Genomic DNA, 27,708 nt, shown 5'->3' with positions numbered 1-27,708 from the left:
CATACGTTATTCATAAATATGATAGTTGTGCAGGATAATAAAAGTTATTAGAAATTCTAACATGACGTTTTTCAAACGCTTTGAGTACACACCCGTGGTAAAATATGAATATATTTCATGGGCTGTTCCCATTGTACCCCCACGTCATATGTTTTTTTTATGAATGAGCGACTCGACGTCATAGAACAATGACGTCAGAATATAAGTAATTTACGGGAAAATAAATGCTTGTGAAACGGAAAATCATCACAACAAAGAAACGTAAACAAACGATGCTAAAATGGGATATAAGGGATTTTTTAAACATATAATTAAATAATCATGTTTAAATTCATCCAAAACTATCTAAATACGTTATTGTTAATAGTTTAAGCATGTCACTAATTCTGTTTGCTCCGATTTTTTACGCCAATCTAATAGTGCGTTTATTTATGGGAACGGCAAATATTTGCCTCCACCTAAAGCGCTTCGATCCAAAAGAATTGCCGTATTTGTCCTTATTAGAATCGAAATAATTCATGGGGGCTTGAATATATCTAGATTTTACCACGGGTTGTCCCTTTATGTCGATATTTTACCCCTCGCTATCGCTCAGGGTAAAATATTTGTCATAAAGGGCCAACCCGTGGTAAAATCACGATATATTCAAGCCCCCATGAATTATTTCTTAAATAAAACATGATTTTTAACCCAAAAAAAAAACCCACACAAATACGGGTTTTATTTGAATGCAATATTTTAATACTTATTTCAGTTATTAAACGAATAAAACAAAACGAACGAACACTGCTCAGTAGAATTGATAAACAATTGATAGCGGGAATTTCTCGCCACATTGAAGACCCTTTGGTGACCTTCTGCTGATGTTTTTTCTTTGGTCGGGTTGTTGTCTCTTTGACACATTCCCCATTTCCATTCTCAATTCTAAAAATAATTATGGAATAATCTGATCGATGTTATTTCAGAAATACGCGTTTGTCACTTTTTTTTTTTGGCTTTTTTTTTAAACTGCGATAGATACTTTAAAATTGGTACATGTTTTTTTTTCCGCTAAGAACGAGGCATTTAGGAGTACGAATATTTACTAGTAAACTCAGAGTGATAAGAATGTGCCCAGGTAAGGTGACATGTTATCATTAAGACTTACCTTGTTGACTAGCACATTAAAAATCACTTGTTTTCTATGATGTGCTAGCATTTATTGTTTACAAAAAGTACAAAACAACCTCTCAATTCAAAATTAACTCGTGTTGAGTCACTAGTCTCGAGCGCATTCGAGAAGGTATACTTAAGTTGGTCCATATTTATATTTGTTTTAATCAACGAATTGTCAAATATGAGAGTACAAGTGGAAAAGTAGTGTATTTCTATAAAATTTCCTTATGTTTAACTTTGAATTAACACAAGGGTGCAGAATCCTTAACGTACTATTACTCTGGGAATAAGAATTATTTCTTATCTCTTAAATGGTATTTAAGATATTTCCGGGCTTGTATGTCCTATTATGATTGATTTCCTTGATAGAGATTTGCTGCTCACAAAGAACTTATTGATCCAAGAGTTCCAAATGGCTTCATAAATTTTACGGATGCCATCACGAGTTGGTTGACTGTTATTTAATAACCGTTTCACAAATGACATCGAATAGGTTCCTTATGTCGTAACTACAATTCTTTACGTTTTCACGAATATGACCTACCGATTATACCATTTACCAGATTTGTTATAAAATGAGCAACACGACCGGTGCCACATGTGGAGCAGGATCTGCTTACCCTCCTAATCACATAAGATCATCCCCGTTTTTGCTGGGGTTCGTGTTGTCTTCAGTTTTCTATGTTGTGTATTGTGTTTATAATTTGTCTGGGTTTTTTTTCTTCTTTTTTTAGCCATGCCGTTCACTTTTTTTTCGATCTATGAGTTTGACCGTCCCTCTGGTATCTTTCACCCCTTTTTTATATTAAATAATTACAAAGTATAAATTATCTGAACTAAAGCTCTGAACAAATTCAATGCATGATTAATTCCAGCCAGCTATGCTATTTATGCGTCTTGATTCATTTGTATTTACAGATGACTCGGTAATAACTATAAAGCTTTAAATTACACAAACAGGCATCTGATGAATTAGCCCTAAACAAAACTGAAACTGCCAATGGGATAACAAAAGTGGACACTAGTTTACCGATATTCAAACATCGAAATCAATTAGGAAGAGACAAATCAATTTAACAATTAAACACCTATGAATAAAAAAAAGGAGTATAAACGTCTACACCTTTGCATGTTTCACCATTCAAAATGTCAAAACATTATAAATAGAACAACATCTATTATATAGCAGTTCAGACGACTATACTGGTGTCAAAAAAAAATATAATATGGCAAAAACATGCTGTTAGTGACTTGAGACATCGATACATCATATTGATTAACCAATTCGGGTGGTTACCATAAAACGTGTGTAGTGTTAATTAAAACGCATCAGCTACAGTCGTTCTTACTTATCATTCTATTGTGGCCAATTTATGTAAGGCGCCCAACCATTTTAATGACATATGCGCCAGCGTCACTTTGTAAATGGTAGGTGTTAACGCCGTACGACGAAGCAGATGGTATGTTACTGCTGAGAAGTAGGAAGTTGGTAATTCGAAAGGCGCAATCATCATGTTTGTCATAGATTCTAGTTTGGTTTTAAGTCGTCTATCTGCTTCAGTTTTTATACTGCCCATATGACGTGGCCGTGTACTTTTTTTAATTTTGAAAATACTTTGAACGACATAATTTTTTTACCCGCGTAGTGGTATTAACCATCTATAAGGATTCTTGAAAATTCTTAAGTACTTCTGGAATTTTTTTTAATTTCTGTCTTTTTCTGAAATTAGTTCTAACGAAACTTTTCATTTTTTATTCCTATATACCACCATATTCCTATGTGAAATTATAATCTTGTAGATACCTTGAACGACAAAATTATGTTATATTTCTTCCTGAGTGACGTTTACATTTTGACGCTAATCACGCGACTCTACACTTTAAAAAGAGTTGATGTGAATGAGATCACAGGACTTGAAATATATGAGTTGATTTAAAATACATAATTAAGTAAGCTTTGTTAAATTTTAAATTTTATATATATGCTTTTTGTGCTTGTTAGTTAGATAATTGTTTGCTTTTGTTCTAATTGAGATTGTGACACAGTAATGACTGCTGTGTCATATTTTGACAATTTTATCCATTATGTCTGTTTTTTGTTTAAGCATCGTTGTAAATATAATGTGAATTGATGCGACTGTCATACAAGTGAGAGGTTTAACGCTATAAACCAGCTATAATTAATCCACCATTTTCTACATTTCAAAATTCCTATACCAAGTCAGGAATAAGATAGTTGTTGTCCATTCGTTTGATGAGTTTGATCATTTGATCTTGTCATTTGATAAGGGATACTCACGTAGAACTATGCCAATACCATGAGTCATACCAAATGCACGCCGGCTATTTAGGAAACGAGGAAATTGAAGGGCTATATATCAAAAGGAAGCACCTGATGTCAGATTATGACTCTTGGACCACCATATGATGAATCCCATATATGGAAAACGACCACAATACCCTATGACCATATATGGAAATTATGACCAAATTTGGTAAAAACCGTATTTTCACTCGAAATAAACATACACGACCATATATGGAAATCGACAAAACAACCTATGACCATATATGGAAATCATGACCAAATTTGGTAAAAAACTTATTTTCACTCAAAAATCAAAATAAAATACACGATCATATATGGAAACCGACAAAACAACCTATGACCATATATGGAAATCATGACCAAATTTGGTAAAAACCTTATTTTCATTCACAAATCAAAATAAAATACACGATCATATATGGAAACCGACCAGATACCCTATGACCATATATGGAAATTATGACAAAATTTGGTAAAAACCTTATTTTCACTCAAAAATCAAAATAAAACACATGTCCATATATGGACAACAGGTCACGTGATCGTATCGAGGACCGTTTACTCTGGTACAAAACAAGGGAAGCAACTCTGTATATAGATCTATCTCTTGGATTGACAATTCAACGTTCGAGGCAAGGTCACATGATCGTATCGAAGAACTCTGGTACAAAAAAGGGAGGCAACTCTTCAAGGTGTGAACGTCAATCACCGATTAATCGTATCGTGTTCGGGGCAAATAAAAAAAAAAATACCAACGCAGATGTCAGTTTCATATATATTTATTACATTCATTCGTACAATGCAAGCAGTTTGTCGTCGTTACTCATCAAGTCATTAGGGGAAAAATCTTTCACAATGTCTTCCATGCTAATGTTTCTATATCTCATCTTCACGAAATGTACACAATAGAGTCCGCACGTATCGGATGATCCCGGTTGCACTTGAGTCGTACTGAATCTGTATTGAGGTCCATTGGCGATGAGCACGTTCCTGAAGCGACGATGGTAATACTCCGGAGAACGTCCGAGTGAATCGAAGAATTCTGCCGGTCCCGTGGGTGGAAAGTGAAACGCCACCCAATGCTTCCCCGGTCAATCGCAGGTATCCGTGTTGACGACATAGGTCATCGGTCGGTGCGAGATGTCTGCGGGTAACTCTTCGGCACAACGTACGTCCACCGGTAACCCTTCCAATGCTTCTTCTAGTTCCGCGTCGCTCATGGGAAGTGCGTCTTCGTCCGTGTCGTATTCGGAGGTATCCTCGCTGCTGTCGAGCCTCCTCGCCTGGGAGACCATTTCCTCCTCCTCCCTGTCACACGCATGCTCCTCCAGTCCGCGGCGGTGTACAAAAACCAGTCCGCATTCTTCGCAGGCGATCAGATCGTTCGTGGTCGTTTCTTCCGTTTGGGTCGTCTCCTCCTCTCCCGCCCCCGTCAGGACGTTCGTTCGCAGTCTCTCCGTATCGGGGGTCTCCGGTTTGACGTCGACGAGGAGATAACCGTGTCGTCTTCTCGTGGCCTCGTCGAATTGTCGCAGGAAATGTTCGGATCGACCCGGGTACATCTGTCGTCCCAGGGTGGCCACGGGCTGTCGATCGATCGGATTGTCAAAGAGGACCATGTAATGACAGTTTCTTCTCTGGGTGGGGTCCTTCCAAAATACAGGTTCTGGTAGATGGTGATCACGGAAAGATTTCGATGGTGACTTCCTTCGGTGAAGAGATCGTTGATGCGGGTGTCTTTGACAGCCACCGTCCGGTCCGTTCCTGTTTCGACACCCGTTTACCATGATCGTTTCGAGTCCGACGTCTTGCGGCAAGACGCATTTTGTGGCGAAAGTCCTCCGAGAAGCGGAAGCGATGTGCGAACCGGCGCCGCAGAAAATCGTCTGGCTGTACAAGAGGTGGCAACTCCTCTACGACGTCGTACGAGACGGCGTGCACCCGCCGGTGGAGTTTGTGAGAGGCATCCCCGCCGACCTAGAGAGCGACGACTTCTTCGATCCGAGAGTGCGCAACGTGGTGGTCCTGGACGATCTGATGACCCTCGCCAGCAAAGACACCCGCATCAACGATCTCTTCACCGAAGGAAGTCACCATCGAAATCTTTCCGTGATCGCCATCTACCAGGACCTGTATTTTGGAAAGGACCCCACCCAGAGAAGAAACTGTCATTACATGGTCCTCTTTGACAATCCGATCGATCGACAGCCCGGTGCCACCCTGGCACGACAGATGTACCCGGGTCGATCCGAACATTTCCTGCGACAATTCGACGAGGCCACGAGAAGACGACACGGTTATCTCCTCGTCGACGTCAAACCGGAGACCCCCGATACGGAGAGACTGCGAACGAACGTCCTGACGTGGGCGGGAGAGGAGGAGACGACCCAAACGGAAGAAACGACCACGAACGATCTGATCGCCTGCGAAGAATGCGGACTGGTTTTTGTACACCGCCGCGGACTGGAGGAGCATGCGTGTGACAGGGAGGAGGAGGAAATGGTCTCCCAGGCGAGGAGGCTCGACAGCAGCGAGGATACCTCCGAATACGACACGGACGAAGACGCACTTCCCATGAGCGACGCGGAACTAGAAGAAGCATTGGAAGGGTTACCGGTGGACGTACGTTGTGCCGAAGAGTTACCCGCAGACATCTCGCACCGACCGATGACCTATGTCGTCAACACGGATACCTGCGATTGACCGGGGAAGCATTGGGTGGCGTTTCACTTTCCACCCACGGGACCGGCAGAATTCTTCGATTCACTCGGACGTTCTCCGGAGTATTACCATCGTCGCTTCAGGAACGTGCTCATCGCCAATGGACCTCAATACAGATTCAGTACGACTCAAGTGCAACCGGGATCATCCGATACGTGCGGACTCTATTGTGTACATTTCGTGAAGATGAGATATAGAAACATTAGCATGGAAGACATTGTGAAAGATTTTTCCCCTAATGACTTGATGAGTAACGACGACAAACTGCTTGCATTGTACGAATGAATGTAATAAATATATATGAAACTGACATCTGCGTTGGTATTTTTTTTTTTCTATTTGCCCCGAACACGATACGATTAATCGGTGATTGACGTTCACACCATGAAGAGTTGCCTCCCTTTTTTGTACCAGAGTTCTTCGATACGATCATGTGACCTTGCCTCGAACGTTGAATTGTCAATCCAAGAGATAGATCTTTATACAGAGTTGCTTCCCTTGTTTTGTACCAGAGTAAACGGTCCTCGATACGATCACGTGACCTGTTGTCCATATATGGACATGTGTTTTATTTTGATTTTTGAGTGAAAATAAGGTTTTTACCAAATTTGGTCATAATTTCCATATATGGTCATAGGGTATCTGGTCGGTTTCCATATATGATCGTGTATTTTATTTTGATTTGTGAATGAAAATAAGGTTTTTACCAAATTTGGTCATGATTTCTATATATGGTCATAGGTTGTTTTGTCGGTTTCCATATATGATCGTGTATTTTATTTTGATTTTTGAGTGAAAATAAGTTTTTTACCAAATTTGGTCATGATTTCCATATATGGTCATAGGTTGTTTTGTCGATTTCTATATATGGTCGTGTATGTTTATTTCGAGTGAAAATATGTTTTTTACCAAATTTGGTCATAATTTCCATATATGGTCATAGGGTATTGTGGTCGTTTTCCATATATGGGATTCATCATATGGTGGTCCAAGAGTCATAATCTGACATCAGGTGCTTCCGTTTTGATATATAGCCCTTCAATTTCCTCGTTTCCTAAATAGCCGGCGTGCATTTGGTATGACTCATGGTATTGGCATAGTTCTACGTGAGTCATACTGTCCATATGACGTCAGCGCCTTAGCGCCTTGCGTTTTTGGGGTGCATAAAACTCCACTCTCCCTACTACTGTATTTTTGTGATTTTACTTTTTTCTTCAATATCAAAATATGGAACTAACCTTATTCGTAAGTATCTTCATTACGAAATTCACTAGGATTTATCACATGAAGTAATTATTGGTTACTGTGGATTCATTTATTTTCATGGGTAGCAATTTTCGTGGATTGCTAAAAACTTGCATATTCGTGGATATTGGATTTCGTGGTTTTGTCAATCACTGTATACAAAGCCTATTGAAAAGGTTCCACTGTACCCCCGAAATCCACGAAAATTGGTATCCAACGAATAATAATGAATCCACAGTATGGCATATATTTCAGTGTATGTTTACAATAAATACAGTTTAATAAAAAAAAAACATGACATATTAAGAAGATAAATTGTTATATTATTATATTGTTGCATTATACAGTCAAACAGATTTCAATATTCCAAGTCAGCAGTTTTGTGCTTTTCATCTTTGTTTTTTTCCCTGTTTTTCTTCATATGTTTTACCAATGTGTGACTCTTTCCTTTTCTTTTTATAAACTGTAAAGCTAAATCATTTATATGTTTGCTGTCATGGTCATGGTCATCGTACATGTGCATTGTATGTGTCAGAAGAGGAGTTGGTATGAAGACAAATTTTATTGCTTGATTCTTGCAAAACAATCTTATTTAATATTTATTTACACACGTATCTAAATTTAAATCAATAATTATATATAAGTGTCCCTGATACAAGACATTTTACTTCCTGTTTGCGAATTCCTTTCTGCCAGTCACGATGTTCATGGTAAGAATGTTCAAATATTTCAATTGCACATTTAGTTTTATTTCTATAAAAATCATTATTCATACAACTCTGGCAACATTTCACAATAAGTGACAAAAAAACAAGAAATCCTTGTTTCGTTTAAACACAGGTAAAACATGTATTGAACCTCAGTGGTGGAAAAACACACGAACCAGATAATGTTCAATTATTGCATTAGTGCTTATAGTAGATTTTATCGCCACTAAGTGTTTAATTCTCAGGGATAATTAATTTGTAACAAAAACATTCTGCATTATTACACATATTCATGAGATTTCATTGGGTTTTTTGTTGTTGCGATGGTATGATATCTACAATTTAACAATTTTGATTGCCCCTTTTTGATAAAGTGTTTTTCCTACATTTTGTCTACATATGTTAAAGAGAGATAGACGTCGGAGTCAACCCCGTCAATTTTGTTTCCAACAAAAGACTATCAAGATGACACCAAACTCTGAGACACCAAACCGGGTTTTTATACATTTATTAGCGTTATTGTTAAAGCAATGCAAGTCCTATCTCTTGAACGAAATTTTAGCACTTGCTAAACGGTTAAAGGTGTATTGCACATAGCGACAAAAACTGCCATTCATGGAAAAGTAATGGATTATTACTAATGAACAGCAAAAGTTTAATAAAATTCATCAAAATTTGCTATTATTTACAATACTATATAGTATATATCAACAAAATAGAGAAACAACCCACTAATGTGGAGCCGTCTATTCGCCTTACAACCCTGAACTAGTAACTATGATAGTTTTGAAAATTTAGTAAACATTTTGAATTGGTTTACCCGCATCAATACATACCTACCTATAAATGCTTACACGTCTGAGTGTAAGCATCTCACATGCATTGAACAGTGTTTTTGTTGACATGTTTGATTATTATGTTTGAAACTTGTATGACATTATTATTGAATATTCAGAGTTTCCTATTTCATTTAGAGATTTTTGCAAATATTTCAGAAATAAAGAAAAAAACAATGGCCTCATCTGTTAAACAATTTTGTACCATTTGCTACGATGATGGGATCTCCAACTCAGCAGTCACATGGTGCACAGAATGTGAGATTTTCTTTTGTGAACCCTGTCAAAAACCTCACGGCAAGTCAAGATTGTCTAAAAACCATAAAACCATGTCTGTTGAAAATTATCAAAAGATACCTACATTCATACAAGAAATAAGTAGCCAATGCAAAGACCATAGTAAGAAGTTTGAACTATACTGTTCTTACCATGCCTGTCCATGTTGTGTCCAGTGCACCACAGATAAACACCAAAAATGTCACGACATGAAACCACTGTCAGATATCCTAAAGCAAGTTAAATCGTCTGCTTCAGTTCAACTTCTTAAAACAGATTTGAAGGATGTGAAGGAAAACTTAGATACAGCCATTAAGTACCTAAAAACTAGGATCAGTACCATCAATAATCAAAAAAAGAAAGCCATTGAGGAAATCCAGAAGACGAGGAAGTCGATAGCTGATTACTTAAACAAATTAGAACAAACCATACTCGATGACTTGGAGTTTAAACATTCGAAGCTGAAATTAAGGATGACGACTCTAGTAGGACAAATGGAACAGCGAGCCAGTAAGATGAAACAAATAAGGAGTGAGTTTACTGAAATGACAAAACATGCAACTGAGTTACAAATGTATATTGGTCTAAGAGAAATTGAGAAAACTACTTCCCAAACAGCAAAATACATTGAAGATCTAGAAAGTGGAGACAGCTTCTATGAAAATAATCTAGAGGTTAAAATTTCATCTGCTCTTCGGTCAATATCACAAGATGCAAAATCATTTGGGGATATTAAGATAAATACCACTTCATCTACTCTCCAAATAAAGACCGGAAGAAAAGATCAAGCCCAGCATTTGGTTCCAAAAGGTCCGGGAATAGATCTTATTAAGCCATCCTTCTCAAAAAAACTCATAATTCCAGAGAATATGAGGTTTTTGGATATTTATGCCACTATAATTCTACCAGATAGTAAGTTTGTTATACTTGATTACAACAAAAAACAACTACTTATGTTCAGTAATGATGGCATCTTTATCAGACAAATAGTAACATTCACAGATGATCCATTTGACGCCTGCTTTGTCAAAAATAATACAGTGGCTGTTGCATTAGGCGAGGCAAACCAGACAGTATTTGTGGATGTAGAAAAAAATACAATAATTGAAAGAATTGAATTTCCTCATAAATGTGATGGTGTAGCAAGTGATGGATAACTTTGGTTGTCAGCAAGGATTGTGGACAGAGTACTTCAGTAAATCTAAATGACATGTCTCAAACAATCTTAGAAGTGGTTAGGGCTGATTGTATTTCATTGTTTCAAGGAAAAATATATTGTGCTGTTTACCTTGAAAGCAAAGTCTACTGCTACAAAATTACTGGTGAACCGCTGTGGACATTTCAGCACCAAGATATTGCCAAGCAATCAGGAATTACATTAGACATGAATGGCTTTATTTATATAGTTTCTAATGAAAACGAAAGCATTGTGGTAGTATCGCTCGATGGTAAAACCTGCAAAACAATACTATCAAAGGCTGATGGAATCACAGATCCTTGGGAAATAGACATTAACAGAAAAACCGGATTAATGGTTGTGTCAAGTGATATAAGTGATGATAGTGGTGATAGTGGTGCATCCTATCAAACAGCTTTTTTATATAAAATTTAAAATAAAATTCATAGTAATCTTAATCAATAAAAGTTTATGCATAAATGTGCAAATATTTAATCAACTTCACTGAAAATCAATTATATTACTAGTAAACCGTCCTTATTAAGGCGTGTCCTTCTTTTGATCAAAATAGCCATTAGTGCACTTCCTTACGGAAATACTAAATTAAATGGATTAGTGTATGTTTAAAATGATCCATTCTAGATACCAGGATTATTCATCTTCACGTATATATCATTTTTCAAAAGGGGTGTTAAAAGTAATTAAAAATGAAAATAAAAATAAAACTGCTTGCAAACTAGTGTGTTCCAAGTTATCAATCTTCATTAAGAACGTCCCGAATCGTTAATTGGAATCAAAGGATGTATTAATATACTTACATATTTTTGTTTCTGACACAGTATATTCAGTAAAAGGGCCAGCATCTAAAACTGTAGAAAGGTGTAAGTGTAGAAATGTATCAAATAGAAGAAAAAAAAACATCTTCACACAAACAAAATAACATGAAATCCAATTAAGTAATCCTTGTTATTTTGCTTAGTTTCTTCTGTTACATATTTTACATCGGACTCGGACATTTCTTAAAACAGCGTTTCCCTGTGCACAATGCTGTGTGTTTGTTTATTCCACATTGGCTAGAGGTTAATGGTTGCGATATTAAAAAGACATTTATAACTTCGCCGCAGTATTAAGCATATTCTAAGTTGGGAACCTCTAACCTTTGTAAGTCTTCTGGTTGTTTTTTATTAAATTTTGATTCAACTGTAGGTTTCAGAGGTTATAGTGTAACGTCTTTTTTGCTGAACTTTAACAGTTAACATTATGTTAAGGGGCCAACTGAAGCTTGGTTGCATTGTGTTGTGTTCTGATCTTTCATCGGGTTATTGTCTCTATGGCGTATTATCTGGTTTCCTCCTCTAATACATGGTATAGGCACACACTGTCACTGTGTTTAAACGGCCGTGGGTAACTTAAGTTACCCACAGCCCAAGATAGAGCCGCTTTGCTTCGGTTAGGAAGTTTGCTCCTATATAATTACAATACCAATACCACCATGTATTTCCAAAAATAACAAAGGATAGGTAGTATATAAACTCATCATAGATACCAGAATCGAAACTTCATTTATACGCCAGATACGCGTTTCGTCTACACAAGACTCATCAGTGACGCTCGAATACCAAATTTTTAATAGGCCAAATAAAGTATATATATACGAAGTTGAAAAGCATTGAGGACCAAAAATTCTTTAAAGTTTTGCAAAATACAGCTCAGATAATATGTGATGTTTAACAACCTTGACTACCCATTAGGATCTCGAAACATCGGTTATGGATAGGTTAGGCATGGACATTCTGACAGGAAAAAAATACTCAAAGTCAGTAAAAGATGACAACATAGAAAGACACACTATAAAATATCAATTGAAACGGTTTAACTCAACCAAAATACATATTAACACAAGTAAACATACACTGAACGAATAAACTTGATCTATGACACAATGTTAATACACAATCAATAATAGGGCTACTGAAATAAAAAAAAAAATCTGCATCATTTTTCTCTTTAGGAATGCATGTCTGTCAGTGCAATGTTTTTAATATATTGGAGACGATGTTTATATTTAACTTTGCCATTAAAGTGCGAGGTTTGGCATGCCTTAAAACCAGGTTCAACCCACCACTTTTATTCCCCTTTAAAAGTGTCCTGTACCAAGTCAGGAAGATGGTCATTGTTATAATATTGTTCGTTTCTCTTTGTGTTGCATTTTAACGTTGAGTCGTTTGTGTTTTCTCTTATTTTTGAGATAAGACGTGGCACGGTACTTGTCTATCCCAAATTCATGTATTTGGTTTTCATGTTACATTTGTTATTCTCGTGGTGTTTGTCTGATGATTGGTCTGTTTCTCTGTGTGTTGCGTTTCGGTGTTGTGTCGTTGTTCTCCTCTTATATTTAATGCGTTTCGCTCGGTTTTGGTTTGTTACCCCGATTTTGTTTTTTGTCCATGGATTTATGAGTTTTGAACAGCGGTATACTACTGTTGCCTTTATTTAATAATGGTGTCCTCATACACAAAACACGAAATATTCAGATCTATGTTGGTTTTTTTTAAGGTTTACAGTAAATTTAGCTGAAATACTTACTTCTTCATGTGTTGGCTTGGGATATAGCTTTTCCATCGAGAGCTTTGACTAATCATTTGAACAGACCGTTAAAATAACCGTCATCTGGATATGTAGCCGGATCCTACATTATCGTACAGTCCACACTAAAACTTTCCAAGACCGCCCGGTTAGGCTTGAAAAGGCAACTGAACATCTCCTTGATGTATTTCAGCGCCTTATCACCCGTTCATGTTATGCTTTTGTTGCTGTTGTATATTGAAATGTAACAAGTATAAATTCTATAACTTCTACTTCTACTTCTATCCGTATAGTGACCGCCTTCAACAAATTGAAGATTATGTCACAGACATAGACTTATATATATACTAGTAAAGATAAAAACAGAGGCAAAAGGAAAAATGCTATGTATATTAGGTTTGATGTAATACTGAGCTAAGTTAATGTTGATTTTTTTTAATGGAAGATTTGTAAAGGACTACTGATGTGCAATTTATCATGTTATCAGGTAGTTTGTTCCAATCCGTTATAGATTTGGAGAAAAACAATCCTTTCTGTACGGTGTTTGTGATGACATTTGGAAGCTGTTCGAATTTGAGTGTCTTGTTTGTGGTTTTTTTTTGGAATTAATTTATTATTTCTAATGCAACCTTTTCATGTTTATGTTGACACAGCTAGTGCTATAGCATTACCACTGAATCATGCTAGCATCTTTTCTTCTGTCAGAGAGCCGCTCATGCGATATTCAATGTGTTGTAACACTGTTAATAACGCTTGAGGTGTTTCTGTATTCGTTGGCAACTATAACTTTTGAACTTTTTCTATGTTATATGTCTTGTTGAAAGTATATGGATCCTAAACATTACTGCCGCCTAAATCCGCCTACATGATTAAAAAAAATATATATGATAGTCATTGTTAATCTCTTATAATTATAAAATGGTCTGTTGTATTGTTGGTATTTTATCATGTCATAACCATTTTATGTAAAAGTGTTTGATTTTATATCAATAATATCTACATAAGTGTCCTAGATAGTAGACATTTTACCTCCCTGTGCAAAGTCCTTTAACAATCTAATCAAAATATATATCTCTGATTTGATTATACTTATATGCTGTTCCAATGCTTATGGTAAGAATGTTTAAATAATGCATTTGGTCATTCGTTTTAGAGCCTCATTTTATTACTCAAATTTAGTATGTATAAGACTCTGGCACTACTCATTAACAACCAAAACAACAACAAAAAACACGTTAAAATTCCTTGTTGAAACAGACAGTAGATATACCATAAAATTCACAGTGGTGGAAAACACTTGAATCAGAGAAATTGTACTCGTTTGTAAATTATTGCTCATTCTGACATTCTGACTTTGTGAAATGGTACAAAGAGGACAGCAAAAAACATTATCTATAAATCTCTGGCAACAATCCATGAAAACTGAACGATAAATATAGTTTAAATAACAAACGAAAAATCTGTAAAAAAAAAACAATTTCTAGTGTGGTTGGAAAAATACCATGTAAAAGATTCACAGGAGTAATTTTTTCAAAACATTTATTGTATTAAGGAGATTAATATGACAAAAAAACATAAGATTGTATTGTTTTTTACCCATATTATATCTGTGATTAAATTCATATATTGTCCCCTCCTGTGTATTTTCTCTATTATCTATAATGAATAAAAATCATTGGAAGCTCAAAATCGTTATACACAAAAGACTGGCATCGCAAATTGACAAACCCTGGTTTTTAGTATATTTATTACCGTCATTGTTAAATAAATGAAGAGCCATAACTCCTGAACGACAAGTTTAAAATTCGTGTGTGCCATATCTTAAAATTGGAAAGAATTTGCAAAACGATTCATATTTTTTTTTTGACAATACAACAAAACAGGAAATTCACAAATAATCAATAAAGAACAACAAAAGGTACATTTAACAACAAAGTGAATATTCTATGGAATTGTTTCCAGCTCAAAATCATTATAAACAAAAGACTGGCACGTCAAGTTGACACCGTCAATATATATTTTGGCTCTGATCGTGTCCTCAAATACACTACTATAGTATATGCAATATCTAGAACACTTGTCAAAAAGTCGCGGTAACAACTTGAGCAGTCTTTCCGCTTTACCAACCTAAATTTATAATTGAAATTGTGTTTGAAAAATATGTTAAACTTCAGTTTGAAGTAATTAAAACGCAGCTAAACATGTTTGATACGTCTGCTATATAATATGTATCACTGTAATATATGTGTTTGTACTTATTTTTATTCCAGACCTAAAGAGAAAAGTAATGGCCTCATCAGTAAAGGATCTTTGTACAATTTGCAATGATGATGGAATCTCCAACACAGCAGTCACATGGTGCACAGATTGTGAGGTTTTCTTTTGTGAAGACTGTCAAAAACCACACAGCAAGTCGAGACTGTCTAAGAACCATAAAACCATGTCAGCTGAAGATTATAATAAGTTACCTGCATTCATACAAAAAATAGGTAGTCAATGCAAAGACCACAATAAGAAGTTCGAACTTTACTGTTCATCCCATGCCTGTCCCTGCTGTGTCCAGTGCACCACAGATAAACATAAAAAATGTCAAGACATGAAACCACTGTCAGATATCCTACAGCAAGTCAAATCATCTGCCTCAACTTTTCGAAAAAGATTTAAAGAATGTGAAGAAAAATTATGACGAAGCCATAAAATACTTGAAAACCAGGATCAGTATTAGCTATGCTCAGAAAACAAAAGCCATTGAGGAAATTCGGTCGACGAGGAAGTCGATAGCGGATTACTTAAACAAGTTAGAACAAATCATGCTAGATGATTTGGAATCTGAACATTCGAAGCTGAAATCAAACATGGCAACTCTAGTTGACCAAATGGACCAGCGAGTCAGTAAAATAGAAATGCAGAGTGAGTTTACCGAAATGACACAATATGCTACAGAGTTACAAATGTATTTTGGTCTAAGAGAAATTGAGAAAACTACTTTTCAAGTAACTAAATACATTGAAGATTTAGAAAGTGGAGACAACTTTAATGAACAAAATCTAGAGGTTAAAATTTCATCTGCTCTTCGGTCAAAATTAAAAGATGTAAAATCATTTGGGTATATTAAGATAAATACCACTTCATCTACTCTCCAAATAAAGACCGGAAGAAAAGATCAAGCCCAGCATTTGGTTTCAAAAGGCCCAGGAATAGATCATATTATACCATCCTTGTCGAAAAGTCTCATAATTCCAGAGAATATGAGGTCTTTGGATATTTATGCCACTTTAATTCTACCAAATGGCAAGTTTGTTATACTGGATTCCAACAAAACACTACTTATGTTCAGTAATGAAGGCATCTTTATCAGACAAATAGTCACATTCACAGAGGATTCATATCGTGCTTGCTTTGTGAGACAAAATACAGTGGCTCTCACGTTAGGCTTAGCAAACCAGATAGCATTAGTGGATATAGAAAAAAATGCAATCATTGAAAGAATTGAATTTCCTCATAAATGTGATGGAGCAGCAAGTAATGGTACAACTTTGGTTATCAACGAAGATGGTGGAAAGATTACTACTGTGAATCTGAATGACAAGTCTCACACAATCTTAGAAGTGATTGGGACTGATTGTATTTCATTGTTCAAAGGAAAAATATATTGTGCTGTTTACCTTGAAAACAAAGTCTACTGTTACAAAATTACTGGTGAACCGCTGTGGACATTTCAGCACCAAGATATTGCCAGCCCAGTTGGAATTGCATTAGACATGCATGGGTTCGTTTATATAGTTTCTATTAGAAACATCAGCATTGTGGTAGTATCACCCGATGGTAAAACATGCAAGACAATACTATCAGAGGATGATGGAATCACAGTTCCTTGGGCAATAGACATCAACAGAGAAACCAGAATGATGGTAGTGTCAAATGAAATAAGTGATGCTAGTGGTGCAACCTACCAAACAGCTTTCGTATATAAAATTTAAAATTAAATTCATTAACTTAATCAAAAAAGTCTATATATAAATGTGCATATGTTTTATCAACTTAGATTATATCAAATATATTACTTATTTGAAAATGCCTGTACCAAGTCAGGAATATGACAGTTCTTGTCCATTCGTTTTTGATGCGTTTGGTTATTTGATTTTGCCATGTGATTATGGACTTTCCGAATTGATTTTCCTCTAAGTTCAGTACTTTTGTGATTTTACTTTTTACCAGTAAACCGTCCTAATTAATACATGTGTAAAATAACCCATCATAGATACCAGGATTAAAATTTTATATATCCGCAAGACGCACGTTTCGTCTACAAAAGACTCATCAGTGACGCTCGAATCAAAAAATGTTAAAAAGGCCAAATTGTGTAATTTATCTTTATGTAGACAAATCATCATTCAAAAGGGGTGTTAAAAGTAATAAAAAATGAAAATAAAACTAAATAAAAACTAGTGTGTTCCAAGTTATCAATATTCGTTAAGAATGTTCAGAATCATTAATTGGAAGCAAAGGATGCATGAATATACTTACATATTTTTATTTCTGAAACTGTATATTCAGTAAAAGGGCCAGCATCTAATACTGTAGAAAAGTGTAAGTGTAGAAATATATCATATTGAAAGAAAATAAAAAAATCTTCACACAAACAAAATAAAATGATCTCCAATTAAGTGATCCTTGTTATTTTGCTACAAATCTTACATCGGACATAGACATTTCTTTAAACAGCGTTTCCATGTGCACAATGCTGTGTGTTTGTTTATTACACATTGGCTAGAGGTTAAGGGTTGAGATATTATAAAACATGTTTAACTCCGCCGCAATGTTAAGCTTATTCTAAGTAAGGAACCTCTAACCTTCGTAAGTCTTTTGGGTTTTTTTTATTATTAAATTTGATTCAACTTATGTTTCAGAGGTTTTAGTGTAACGTCTTTTTTGCTGAACTATAATAGTTAACATCATGTTATAACCGAAGCTTCGTGGCATTATGCTGTGTTCTGCTCTTTGGTCGGGTTGTCTTCTCTTTAACGTATTATCTGGTTTCAACTTCTAATCCATGGTAAAGGCACACAATGTGATATCATTAGCTTACAAATACAAAGATAAGGAATAATAACTTTTTTATTTATCTAAAAAAAGAATTTTCTTTTATTTTTAGTGTTATTTTTTCTCTTTTAATTATACTTTTATTGTATTTTTCTTTGCTCTTGTTACGGGGCGCCGAATTTGTACTCAAAATTCAATTTTGTACAGACAAAGGTGACTTTTGTTCAACAAAAATGAGTTCAGTTTAACATAATTTGTATCATACTACAAATTTAAAATTTTGTCATACACAATTATCTATCAGCAGACAAAAATCACTTTTGTCATGACAAAATTCATTTTTGTTACACAGACTTGACTTTTGTTACCTAATTTGAAAATTGGACGAAAAAAGTCAATTTTGTATTCAAATTAGTTTAGTTTGGTTTCTGTGAACTAATTTGCATACAAAATCGACTTTTGTTACAAAAAATTGACTTTTGGGAGACAAAATTGACAAAATTGACTTTTGTCTCAACAAAATTGACAAAATTGACTTTTGTCTCAACAAAATTGACAAATTTGACTTTTGTGAGACAAAATTGACCAATGTGATCAACAAAATTGACAAAATTGACTTTTGTGAGACAAAATTGACCAATGTGAGACAAAATTGACAAAATTGGATTTTGTCTTAACAAAATTGAATTTTGTGTCAACAAAATTGACAAAATTGAATTTTGTCTCAACAAAATTGACAAAATTGAATTTTGTCTCACGAAAGTCAATTTTGTCTCATAAAAGTCAATTTTGTAACATTTGTCGTCACAAAAATGAATTTTGTCGTCACAAAATTGACAAAATTGAATTTTGTCTCAACAAATTTGACAAAATTGAATTTTGTCTCAACAAAATTGACAAAATTGATTTTTGTCTCAACAAAATTGACAAAATTGACTTTTGTCTCAACAAAATTGACAAAATTGACTTTTGTACAAAACCACAAGAGTCCCATTCGGCGCCCCGTACTTGTTTCTATCTATTATTTTTTGTTCTTATTTGTTCTTTTTATTTCATGTTTTCCTTTACCATTTAAAGTCAAGGGACTCGCAAGAGGAGCAAGGCTAATTGATTTGAAAGGATAATAGTCTGCTGTTATGCATGTATCACCATGCGGATTTATAATCAGTCAAAGATTAAAAATCAGGAAAAGGACATAATAGGATAAATAAACTCATTATAGATGCCAGGACTAAATTTGTTATATACGCCAGGCTAGCGTTTCGTCTACAAAAGACTCATCAGTGACGCTCGAATCCAAATAGTTAAAAAGGCCAAATAAAGTACGAAGTGGAAGAGCATTGAGGACCAAATTACAGTCATACGACTATGCTGGTATCAATAAATAAGAACCGAGAAATATATCGCTAGTGAATTCAGACACCGACAGATTGTATTTGTCAGACAGTTCGTGATGGTGACCGTAAATCTTTTATGTAGTATCAGTCGTTCTTCTACTTATCCAACTATAAAACGAGTTCATGCACCCCTCTGTTTTTAAAAATGCCATGCTATTTGGTTTTATTACGTAGATTACGAAGATTGTGTGTGTCAATTTTCATGAAAACGTAAATAGTGCATTTTTGTTGTTGATAAATATACTGCAAAAAAATATGCTTTTTTCCACACTCGTGAACATTTGATAAATATGAGTTATTTGAAAAAAAACAAATTGCACTAATCTCAGAGACATTTGTACAGAACAGAAAACTACGTCAAGAAATCCGAATTTTGAGCAAATTTAAAAAATTTCTACCTCATTTTACTCAAAAAGTAGCACATGAAGCTGTATTTTTATTACATATTTGATTTAAACAAGCAAAAAAATAGCCTACATGCAAATTGTCAGCATCATTTCAATATGGGATCAAAACTGTATCGTTTGCCCTCAACGAGGATATATCAGATGTAATCACTCATTGAAGTAAGTGGTATAGACGATATTGGCTGTTAATATAAAAAAGAAGATGTGGTATGATTGCCAATGAGACAAATATCCACAAAAGACCAAAATGACAAAAACATTAACAACTATAGGTCACCGTACGGCCTTACACAATGAGCAAAGCCCATACCGCATAGTCAGCTATAAAATGTCCCGATAAGACAATGTAAAGCAATTCAAACGCGAAAACTAACTGGGCCTTATTTATGTAAATAAAAATGAACGAAAAACAAATATTTAACACATAAACAAACGACAACCACTGAATTACAGCCTCCTGACTTGGGACAGACACATACATAAATAATGTGGCAGGGTTAAAAATGTTAGCGGGATCCCAATCCTCTCCCTAACCTGGGACAGTGTTATAACAGTACAACATAAGAACGAACTATAAAAATCAGTTGAAAAAGGCTTAACTCATCAGATGGACAAAAATACAAGTCGACGTGGCCGGGTACTTATACATCCCGACACGCGTTCAGCCGGTTAGTCTTCATGTTCTTCCATGTTTTAGATCTAATCATTTAGCTCTCTAGCTTTTCACTGGATTCGATAAAATTTGTACTTAAGCCTGACTGTTAACATTAAATAAATATTATCGCCTCGAAAAAGGGGCGAAAGATACCTTAGGGACATTCAAACTCATAGATCGAAAATAAACTGACAACACCATGCATGGCTAAAAAAGAAAAAGACAAACAGACAAATAATATTACACAAGACATGTGCACAACATAGAAAACTATAGCCTAAGCAGCACGAATCCCGCTTAAAAATGGGGATGACCTCCGGTTTCAATAGGTGACCTGGTTTTTTTACACACAAATACTATTTCCACAGAAAAAGGCCGAATTCGATAGCACAACCATGTATTTCCAAAAAATAAAGGAAAGGTAGTATATAAACTCATCATAGATACCAGAAACGAAATTTCAGATATACGCCAGACACGCGTTTCGTCTTCAAAAGACTCATCAGTGACGCTCGAATAACAAAATGTTGAATAGGCCAAATAAAGTACGAAGTTGAAGAGCATTTAGGACCAAAATTCCTAAAAGTTTTGCCAAATACAGCTTAGATAATATGTGGTGTTTAACGACCTTGACTACCCATTAGGGTCTCCCAACGTCGGTTATGGATAGGTTAGGCATGGACAGGAAAGAAATACTCATAGTCAGTAAAAAATGATAACATAGAATAAAATATCAATTGAAATGGTTTAACTCAACCAAAATACATTTTAACACAGGTGAACTGAACGAATTAATTTGATCTATGACACAATCATGACAATGTTAATACAAAATCAATAATAGGCCTACTAAAATAAAATCTGCATTATTTTTCTCTTCAGGAATGCATGTCTGTCTATGTAATGTTTTTAATATATTTGAGATGATGTTACTAATGGTGTCCTCAGATATAAACACGAAATATTCAGATCTTTGTTTTTTTTAAGGTTTACAGTTAATTTAGCTGAAATGTTTTTTTCTTCATGTATTTGCTTGGAAAATAGATTTTCCACTGAGAGCTTTGACTAATCATTTAAACAGACCGTTACAAAAGCCGCCATCTGAATGTTTAGCCGGATCCTACATTATCATACAGTCCACACTTAAACTTCCCAAGACTAACAGGATCGGCTTGAAAAGGCAACTGAACAGCAACTTGATGCATTTCAGCGCCTAATCGCCCGTTCGTGTTATTTTTTGTTGCTGTTGTTAATTGAAATGTAACAAGTATCAAATCTATAACTTCTACTTCTACTTCTACCATATAGTGACCGCCTTCAACAAATTGAAGATTATGTCACAGACATAGACTAATATATATACTAGTAAAGATAAAAACAGAGGTAAAAGGAAAAATGCTATGTAGATTAGGTTTGATGTAATACTGAGTTCATAAGTTAATGTTGATTTTTTTTAATTGAAGATTTGAAAAGGACTACTGATGTGCAATTTATCATGTTATCAGGTAGTTTGTTCCAATCTGTTATAGGTTTGGAGAAAAACAATCCTTTATGTACGCTGTTTGTGATGGAATTTGGAAGCTGTTCGAATTCTAATGTCTTGTTTGTGGGTTTTTTTGGGAATCAATTTATTATTTTTATTGCAACCTTTTCATGTCTATGTTGTCACAGCTAGGACTATAGCATTACCACTGAATCATGCTCGCATCTTTTCTTCTGTCAGAGAGCCGCTCATGCGATTTCAATGTTTTAACACTGTTACCAACGCTTGAGGTGTTTCTGTATTCGTTGGCAACTATAACTTTTGAACTTTTTCAATATTATATGTCTTGTTGAAAGTATATGGATCCCAAGCATTACTGCCGCCTAAATCCGCCTACATGATTTAAATATATATATATATATATATACAACTCGTCTAAACATCAACCCAACAATGTTAGATCTGTAAATTTGCTTCCGCAAATTTTTGGTTCTTCCCTCGCCGGGATTCGAACCCATGCTACTGTGATATCGTGACAAAAAATCGCCTGCACTACAGCCGTCCCGCTAGACCACACGACCACCTGGGCTCTCTAAAAAGAGCTTATGGTGGCCATATGTTACCTTTCCACGTCAGTTTTAATCTAGCGGCGTACTACAGTACTTAGAATATGTATAAAGTGCCTAGAAAATCAACCTAACGATGTTATATATATATATATGATAGTCATTGTTAATCTCTTATAATTATAAAATGGTCTGTTGTATTGTTGGTATTTTATCATGTCATAACCATTTTATGTAAATGTGTTTGAGCCATAAAATGTTGTCTTAATTTTACTTTAATGAATCAAGTTTTAAAATTTATATCAATAATATCTACATAAGTGTCCTAGATAGAAGACATTTTACCTCCCTGTGCAAAGTCCTCTATCAATCTAATCAAAATATATATCTTTCATTTTGGTTATACTAATATGCTGTTTCAATGCTCATGGTAAGAATGTTTAAATAATTCATACGGTCATTCATTTTATTACTCAAATTAAGTATGTATAAGACTCTGGCAATACTCATTAACAACCAAAACAACAGCAAAAAACACGTTAAAATTCCTTGTTGAAACAGACAGTAGATATTCACAGTGGTGGAAAACATTTGAATCAGAGAAATTGTACTCGTTTGTAAATTATAGCTCATTTTGTAATTCTTTGTAATTTGAAATGGTGTAAAGAGGACAGCAAAAACCATTATCTATAAACCTCTGGCAACAATCCATGAAAACTGAACGATAAACATAGTTTAAATAACAAACGAAACATCTGTAAAAAAAAACAATTGCTAGTGTGGTTGGAAAATATCCATATAAAAGATTCACAGGGGTATTTTTTCCAAACATTTATTGTATTAAGGTTCCACTAAAGTCAAAATATAGGACACTTCATAAACATCTAAACTTTGCATGTATTTTTCAACCTATAAGGAATTAAGCCATAAACTATGAGAACATATGTTCATTTAAACATACTTTACATATACACACTGTATAAATTGTACATAAACTAGAAATTGTTATGTTGTGGCCAAACCGGTTCTTGGGGTGAACAATAAATTTTCAAAAAAATCTGGAGGCCTGCAAGACGACTTAATTTGCTTAAAATTGGTATGGACGAATACTATTACATGTAATGCAGGGCAAACGCATGTTGATTTTTTTATAAAATGTATTGATTTTCGAGTTTCAGTTAATTTCATGTATCTAAGTGAACGAATATCGAAGGTACAACACAGAAATTGGACAAATATGCCATTAAAACATATGTATGTGACAAATCAGCATGCGCCTGCCCTGCATTACATGTAATAGTATTCGTCCATACCAATTTTAAGCAAATTAAGTCGTCTTGCAGGCATCCAGATTTTTTTGAAAATTTAGTGTTCACCCAAAGAACCGGTTGGGCCACAACATAAAAGAACTTTCCGACTCCCATTTTGCATAATTCATATAGAAGGGCTGTCCTCAATACAGAGTCAAATGCCTTTCTGAAGTCAATGAAGCGTGCGTATATTTTTTTATGGGGAACCATATGCAATTACCATATATATAACTCCATAACGGGTGCCAATCACCCTATCTATTCTGCCTAAATCCGCCTATATGCTTTAAACAAAAATATATGATAGTCATTGTTACTCTCTTATAATTATAAAATGATCTGTTGTATTGTTGGTATTTTATCATAATCATTTTATGTAAATGTGTCTGAGCCAAAAAATGTTGTCTTTAATTCAACGAATCAAGTTTTTAAATTTATATCAACAATTTCTACATAAGTGTCCCAGATAGTAGACATTTGAGCTCCCTGTGCAAAGTCCTTTAACAATCTAATCAAAATATATATCTCTCATTTGGTTATACTTATATGCTGTTCCAATGCTTATGGTAAGAATGTTTGAATAATGCATTCGGTCATTCATTTCAGAGCCCCATTTTATTACTCCAATTTAGTATGTATAAGACTCTGGCACTACTCATTAACAACCAAAACAACAACAAAAAAACACGTTAAAATTCCTTGTTGAAACAGACAGTAGATATATAATAAAATTCACAGTGGTGGAAAACACTTGAATCAGAGTTATTGTACTCGTTTGTAAATTGCTCATTCTGACTTTGTGAAATGGTACAAAAAGGACAGCAAAAACATTGAATATAACCTCTGGCAACAATCCATAAAAACTGAACAATAAATATAGTTTAAATAACAAACGAAAATCTGTACTAAAAAAGCAATTTCTAGTGTGATTGGAAAAACTCCATTTAAAAGATTCACCGGGTTAATTTTCCCCAAACACTTATTGTATCAAGGAGATTACATGTCAATAAAACAGCTCCCATTTATATGACACAAAACCTTATGATTTCATTGTTGTTTACCCATATTATATCTGTGATTAAATTCATGTATTGTCCCCTTCTGTGTATTTTCTCTATTGTCTATAATGAATAAAAACAAATGAGGTTGATGTCGAGATATCATATGCCAGTGAAAAAACAACAAAACAAATGTAAAAGCTAAAAACATGTCTTTTGTTTATGTAATATATATACGTGTTTCTCGTTTCTCGTTTCTCGTTTTGTTTATATAGATTAGACCGTTGGTTTTCCCGTTTGAATGGTTTTACACTAGTAATTTGGGGGCCCTTTATAGCTTGTTGTTCGGTGTGAGCCAAGGCTCTGTGTTGAAGGCCGTACTTTAACCTCTAATGGTTTACTTTTCAAATTGTTATTTGGATGGAGAGTTGTCTAATTGGCACTCACACCACATCTTCCTATATCTACTTAGACATATCTAACAACAGAATGCATATTCTGCAATAATTGCAAGCTCGAAATCGTTAAAAACAGAAGACTGTCATGTCAAGTTGACACAAACCCTGGTTTTTATTACATTTATTAGCGTTATTGTTAAATCAATGAAGAGCCATAACTGCCGTACGACAAATTTGAAATTCGTTTGTGCCATATGTTAAAATTTAGAAAAGAATTTTCAAAACGATTCATATTTTGACAACAAAACCGGAAATTCATTAATCAAGGAAGAAATACAAAAGGTACATTTAACAACAAAATGAATATTCTTTGTAATCATTTCAAGCTCAACATCGTTATAAACAAAAGACTGGCATGCCAAGTTGACACCTTCAATATATAACTTGGATCTGATCGTGTCTTCAGTTACACTACTATAGTATATGCAATATCTAGAACACTTGTTAAGCGGTCGCGGTAACAACTTGAGCAGTCTTTCCGCCTTACCAACCTAAATTAATAACTGAAATTGTGTTTGAAAAATAGGTTAAACTTCAGTTTGAAGTAATTAAACCGCCAATAAACATGTTTGATAAGTCTGCTATAGTCTTGAATATGCATCACTGTACTATATGTGTTTTACAAATATTTATTCCAGACCTAAAGAGAAAAGTAATGGCCTCATCAGCAAATGATCTTTGTAAAATTTGCCATGATGATGGAATCTCTAACTCAGCAGTCACATGGTGCACAGAATGTGAGGTTTTCTTTTGTGAAAACTGCCAAAAACCTCACAGCAAGTCGAGACTGTCTAAGAACCATAAAACCATGTCAGCTGAAGATTATAATAAGTTACCTGCATTCATACAAAAAATAAGTATTCAATGCAAAGACCACAATAAGAAGTTCGAACTTTACTGTTCATCCCATGCCTGTCCCTGCTGTGTCCAGTGCATCACAGATAAACACCAGAAATGCCGAGACATAAAACCATTGCCAGACATTCTAAAGCAGGTCAAATCGTCTGCGTCAGTTCAAATTTTCGAAAAAGATTTGAATGATGTGAAGAAAAATTATGATAAAGCCATAAAATATATGAAAACCAGGATCCATGTAATCAATATTCAGAAAACGGAAGCCGTTGGAGAAATCCGATCAATGAGGAAGTCGATAGCTGATTACTTAAACAAATTAGAGCAAAACATACTCGATGACTTTGAGTATAAACATTCGGAGCTGAAATCAAACATGAACACTCTAGTAGAACAAATGGAACAGCGAGTCAGTAAGATAGACCAAATGCAGAGTGATTTTACCGAAATGACACAATATGCAACAGAGTTACAAATGTATGTTGGTCTGAGAGAAATTGAGAAAGTAACATCCCAAGCAGTAAAATACATTGACGATTTAGAAAATGTAGACCAGTTCAGTGAAAAGAATATTGAGGTTAATATTGCGACTGTCCTTCAATCAATTTTACAAGATGTCAAATCATTTGGAGATATCAACATAAATACCACCTTCTCTACTCTTCAGATAAAATCCGGACGAACAGAGCAAGCCCAGCATTTGGTTTCAAAGGTTATAAACGATATCAAGCCATCCTTTTTGAAAAGATTGACTATTCCAGAAAATTTGAGGTATTTGGACATAAATGCTTGTCTAGTACTAAAAGATGGTAAATTTGTTATACTTGATGCAAACGGAACACAACTACTGCTGTTCGATAATGAGGGCATTTATATAAGACAAATAGTTGCATTCAAAGTACCTCCATATGGTGCCTGCTTTGTCAGAAATAATACAGTGGCTGTCACGTTCGGCAGTACAAACCAGACAGCATTAGTGGATGCAGAAAAAAATACAATTATTAAAAAAATAAAATTTTCTCATATTTGTCATGGAGCAGCAAGTGATGGTACAACTTTGGTAACCAGCGAAGAGGGTGGGCAGAGTACTGCAGTGAATCTGAATGACAAGTCTCAAACAATCTTAGAAGGGATTGGTGCTGATTGTATTTCGTTGTTTCAAGAAAGAATATATTGTACAAATTATGATGACAGCAAAGTCTGCTGCTTCAAGAGTAATGGTGAGCCTCTGTGGACATTTGAACATCAATATATTGCCAGCCCAGCAGGAATTACTATAGATATGAATGGCTTTGTTTATATAGTTTCCAGTAATGACAGCATTGTGGTAGTATCACGTGATGGTAAATCGTGTAAAAAAATACTATCAGGGGCTGATGGAATCAAACAGCCTTGGGCAAAAGACATTAACAGGGAAACAGGAATCATGATAGTGTCGAGTAGAATAAGTGATAATAGTGATTCCAGTGGTGCAACCTATCAAACAGCTTTTGTATATAAAATCTAA

The 27,708-nt window shown here is 34.9% G+C and overlaps 3 protein-coding genes across 3 annotated transcripts; all 3 read left to right on the top strand.

The window, feature by feature from the left end:
• The first annotated feature begins 9,169 nt into the window (after positions 1-9,169).
• On the top strand, positions 9,170-10,426 carry LOC134701510 (E3 ubiquitin-protein ligase Midline-1-like). Its single transcript, XM_063562660.1, has one exon. The coding sequence runs from the start codon at positions 9,170-9,172 to the stop codon at positions 10,424-10,426; it is 1,257 nt and encodes a 418-aa protein (XP_063418730.1).
• Positions 10,427-15,887: 5,461 nt separating this feature from the next.
• On the top strand, positions 15,888-17,012 carry LOC134701509 (uncharacterized). Its single transcript, XM_063562659.1, has one exon. It carries the CDS (start codon positions 15,888-15,890, stop codon positions 17,010-17,012), a length of 1,125 nt encoding a protein of 374 aa, XP_063418729.1.
• Positions 17,013-26,004: 8,992 nt separating this feature from the next.
• LOC134701508 (E3 ubiquitin-protein ligase TRIM71-like) lies at positions 26,005-27,708 on the top strand. Its single transcript, XM_063562658.1, has 2 exons — positions 26,005-27,010; positions 27,242-27,708. The coding sequence occupies exons 1-2, from the start codon at positions 26,005-26,007 to the stop codon at positions 27,706-27,708; spliced, it is 1,473 nt and encodes a 490-aa protein (XP_063418728.1).

The sequence above is a fragment of the Mytilus trossulus genome, unplaced genomic scaffold (genome assembly GCF_036588685.1).
Source record: "Mytilus trossulus isolate FHL-02 unplaced genomic scaffold, PNRI_Mtr1.1.1.hap1 h1tg000244l__unscaffolded, whole genome shotgun sequence".
Taxonomy (NCBI): Eukaryota; Metazoa; Mollusca; class Bivalvia; order Mytilida; family Mytilidae; genus Mytilus; species Mytilus trossulus.
This window is presented reverse-complemented; position numbering and strand designations above follow the sequence as displayed.

Excerpts from the sequence above, each read along its gene's own strand:
- LOC134701510 (XM_063562660.1), top strand. The coding sequence starts at position 9,170 with ATGGCCTCATCTGTTAAACAATTTTGTACCATTTGCTACGATGATGGG.
- LOC134701509 (XM_063562659.1), top strand. The coding sequence starts at position 15,888 with ATGGCAACTCTAGTTGACCAAATGGACCAGCGAGTCAGTAAAATAGAA.
- LOC134701508 (XM_063562658.1), top strand. The coding sequence starts at position 26,005 with ATGGCCTCATCAGCAAATGATCTTTGTAAAATTTGCCATGATGATGGA. Across the intron at positions 27,011-27,241 it reads TTGTCTAGTACTAAAAGATG|CAAGTGATGGTACAACTTTG; the intron begins GTAAATTTGTTA and ends GTCATGGAGCAG.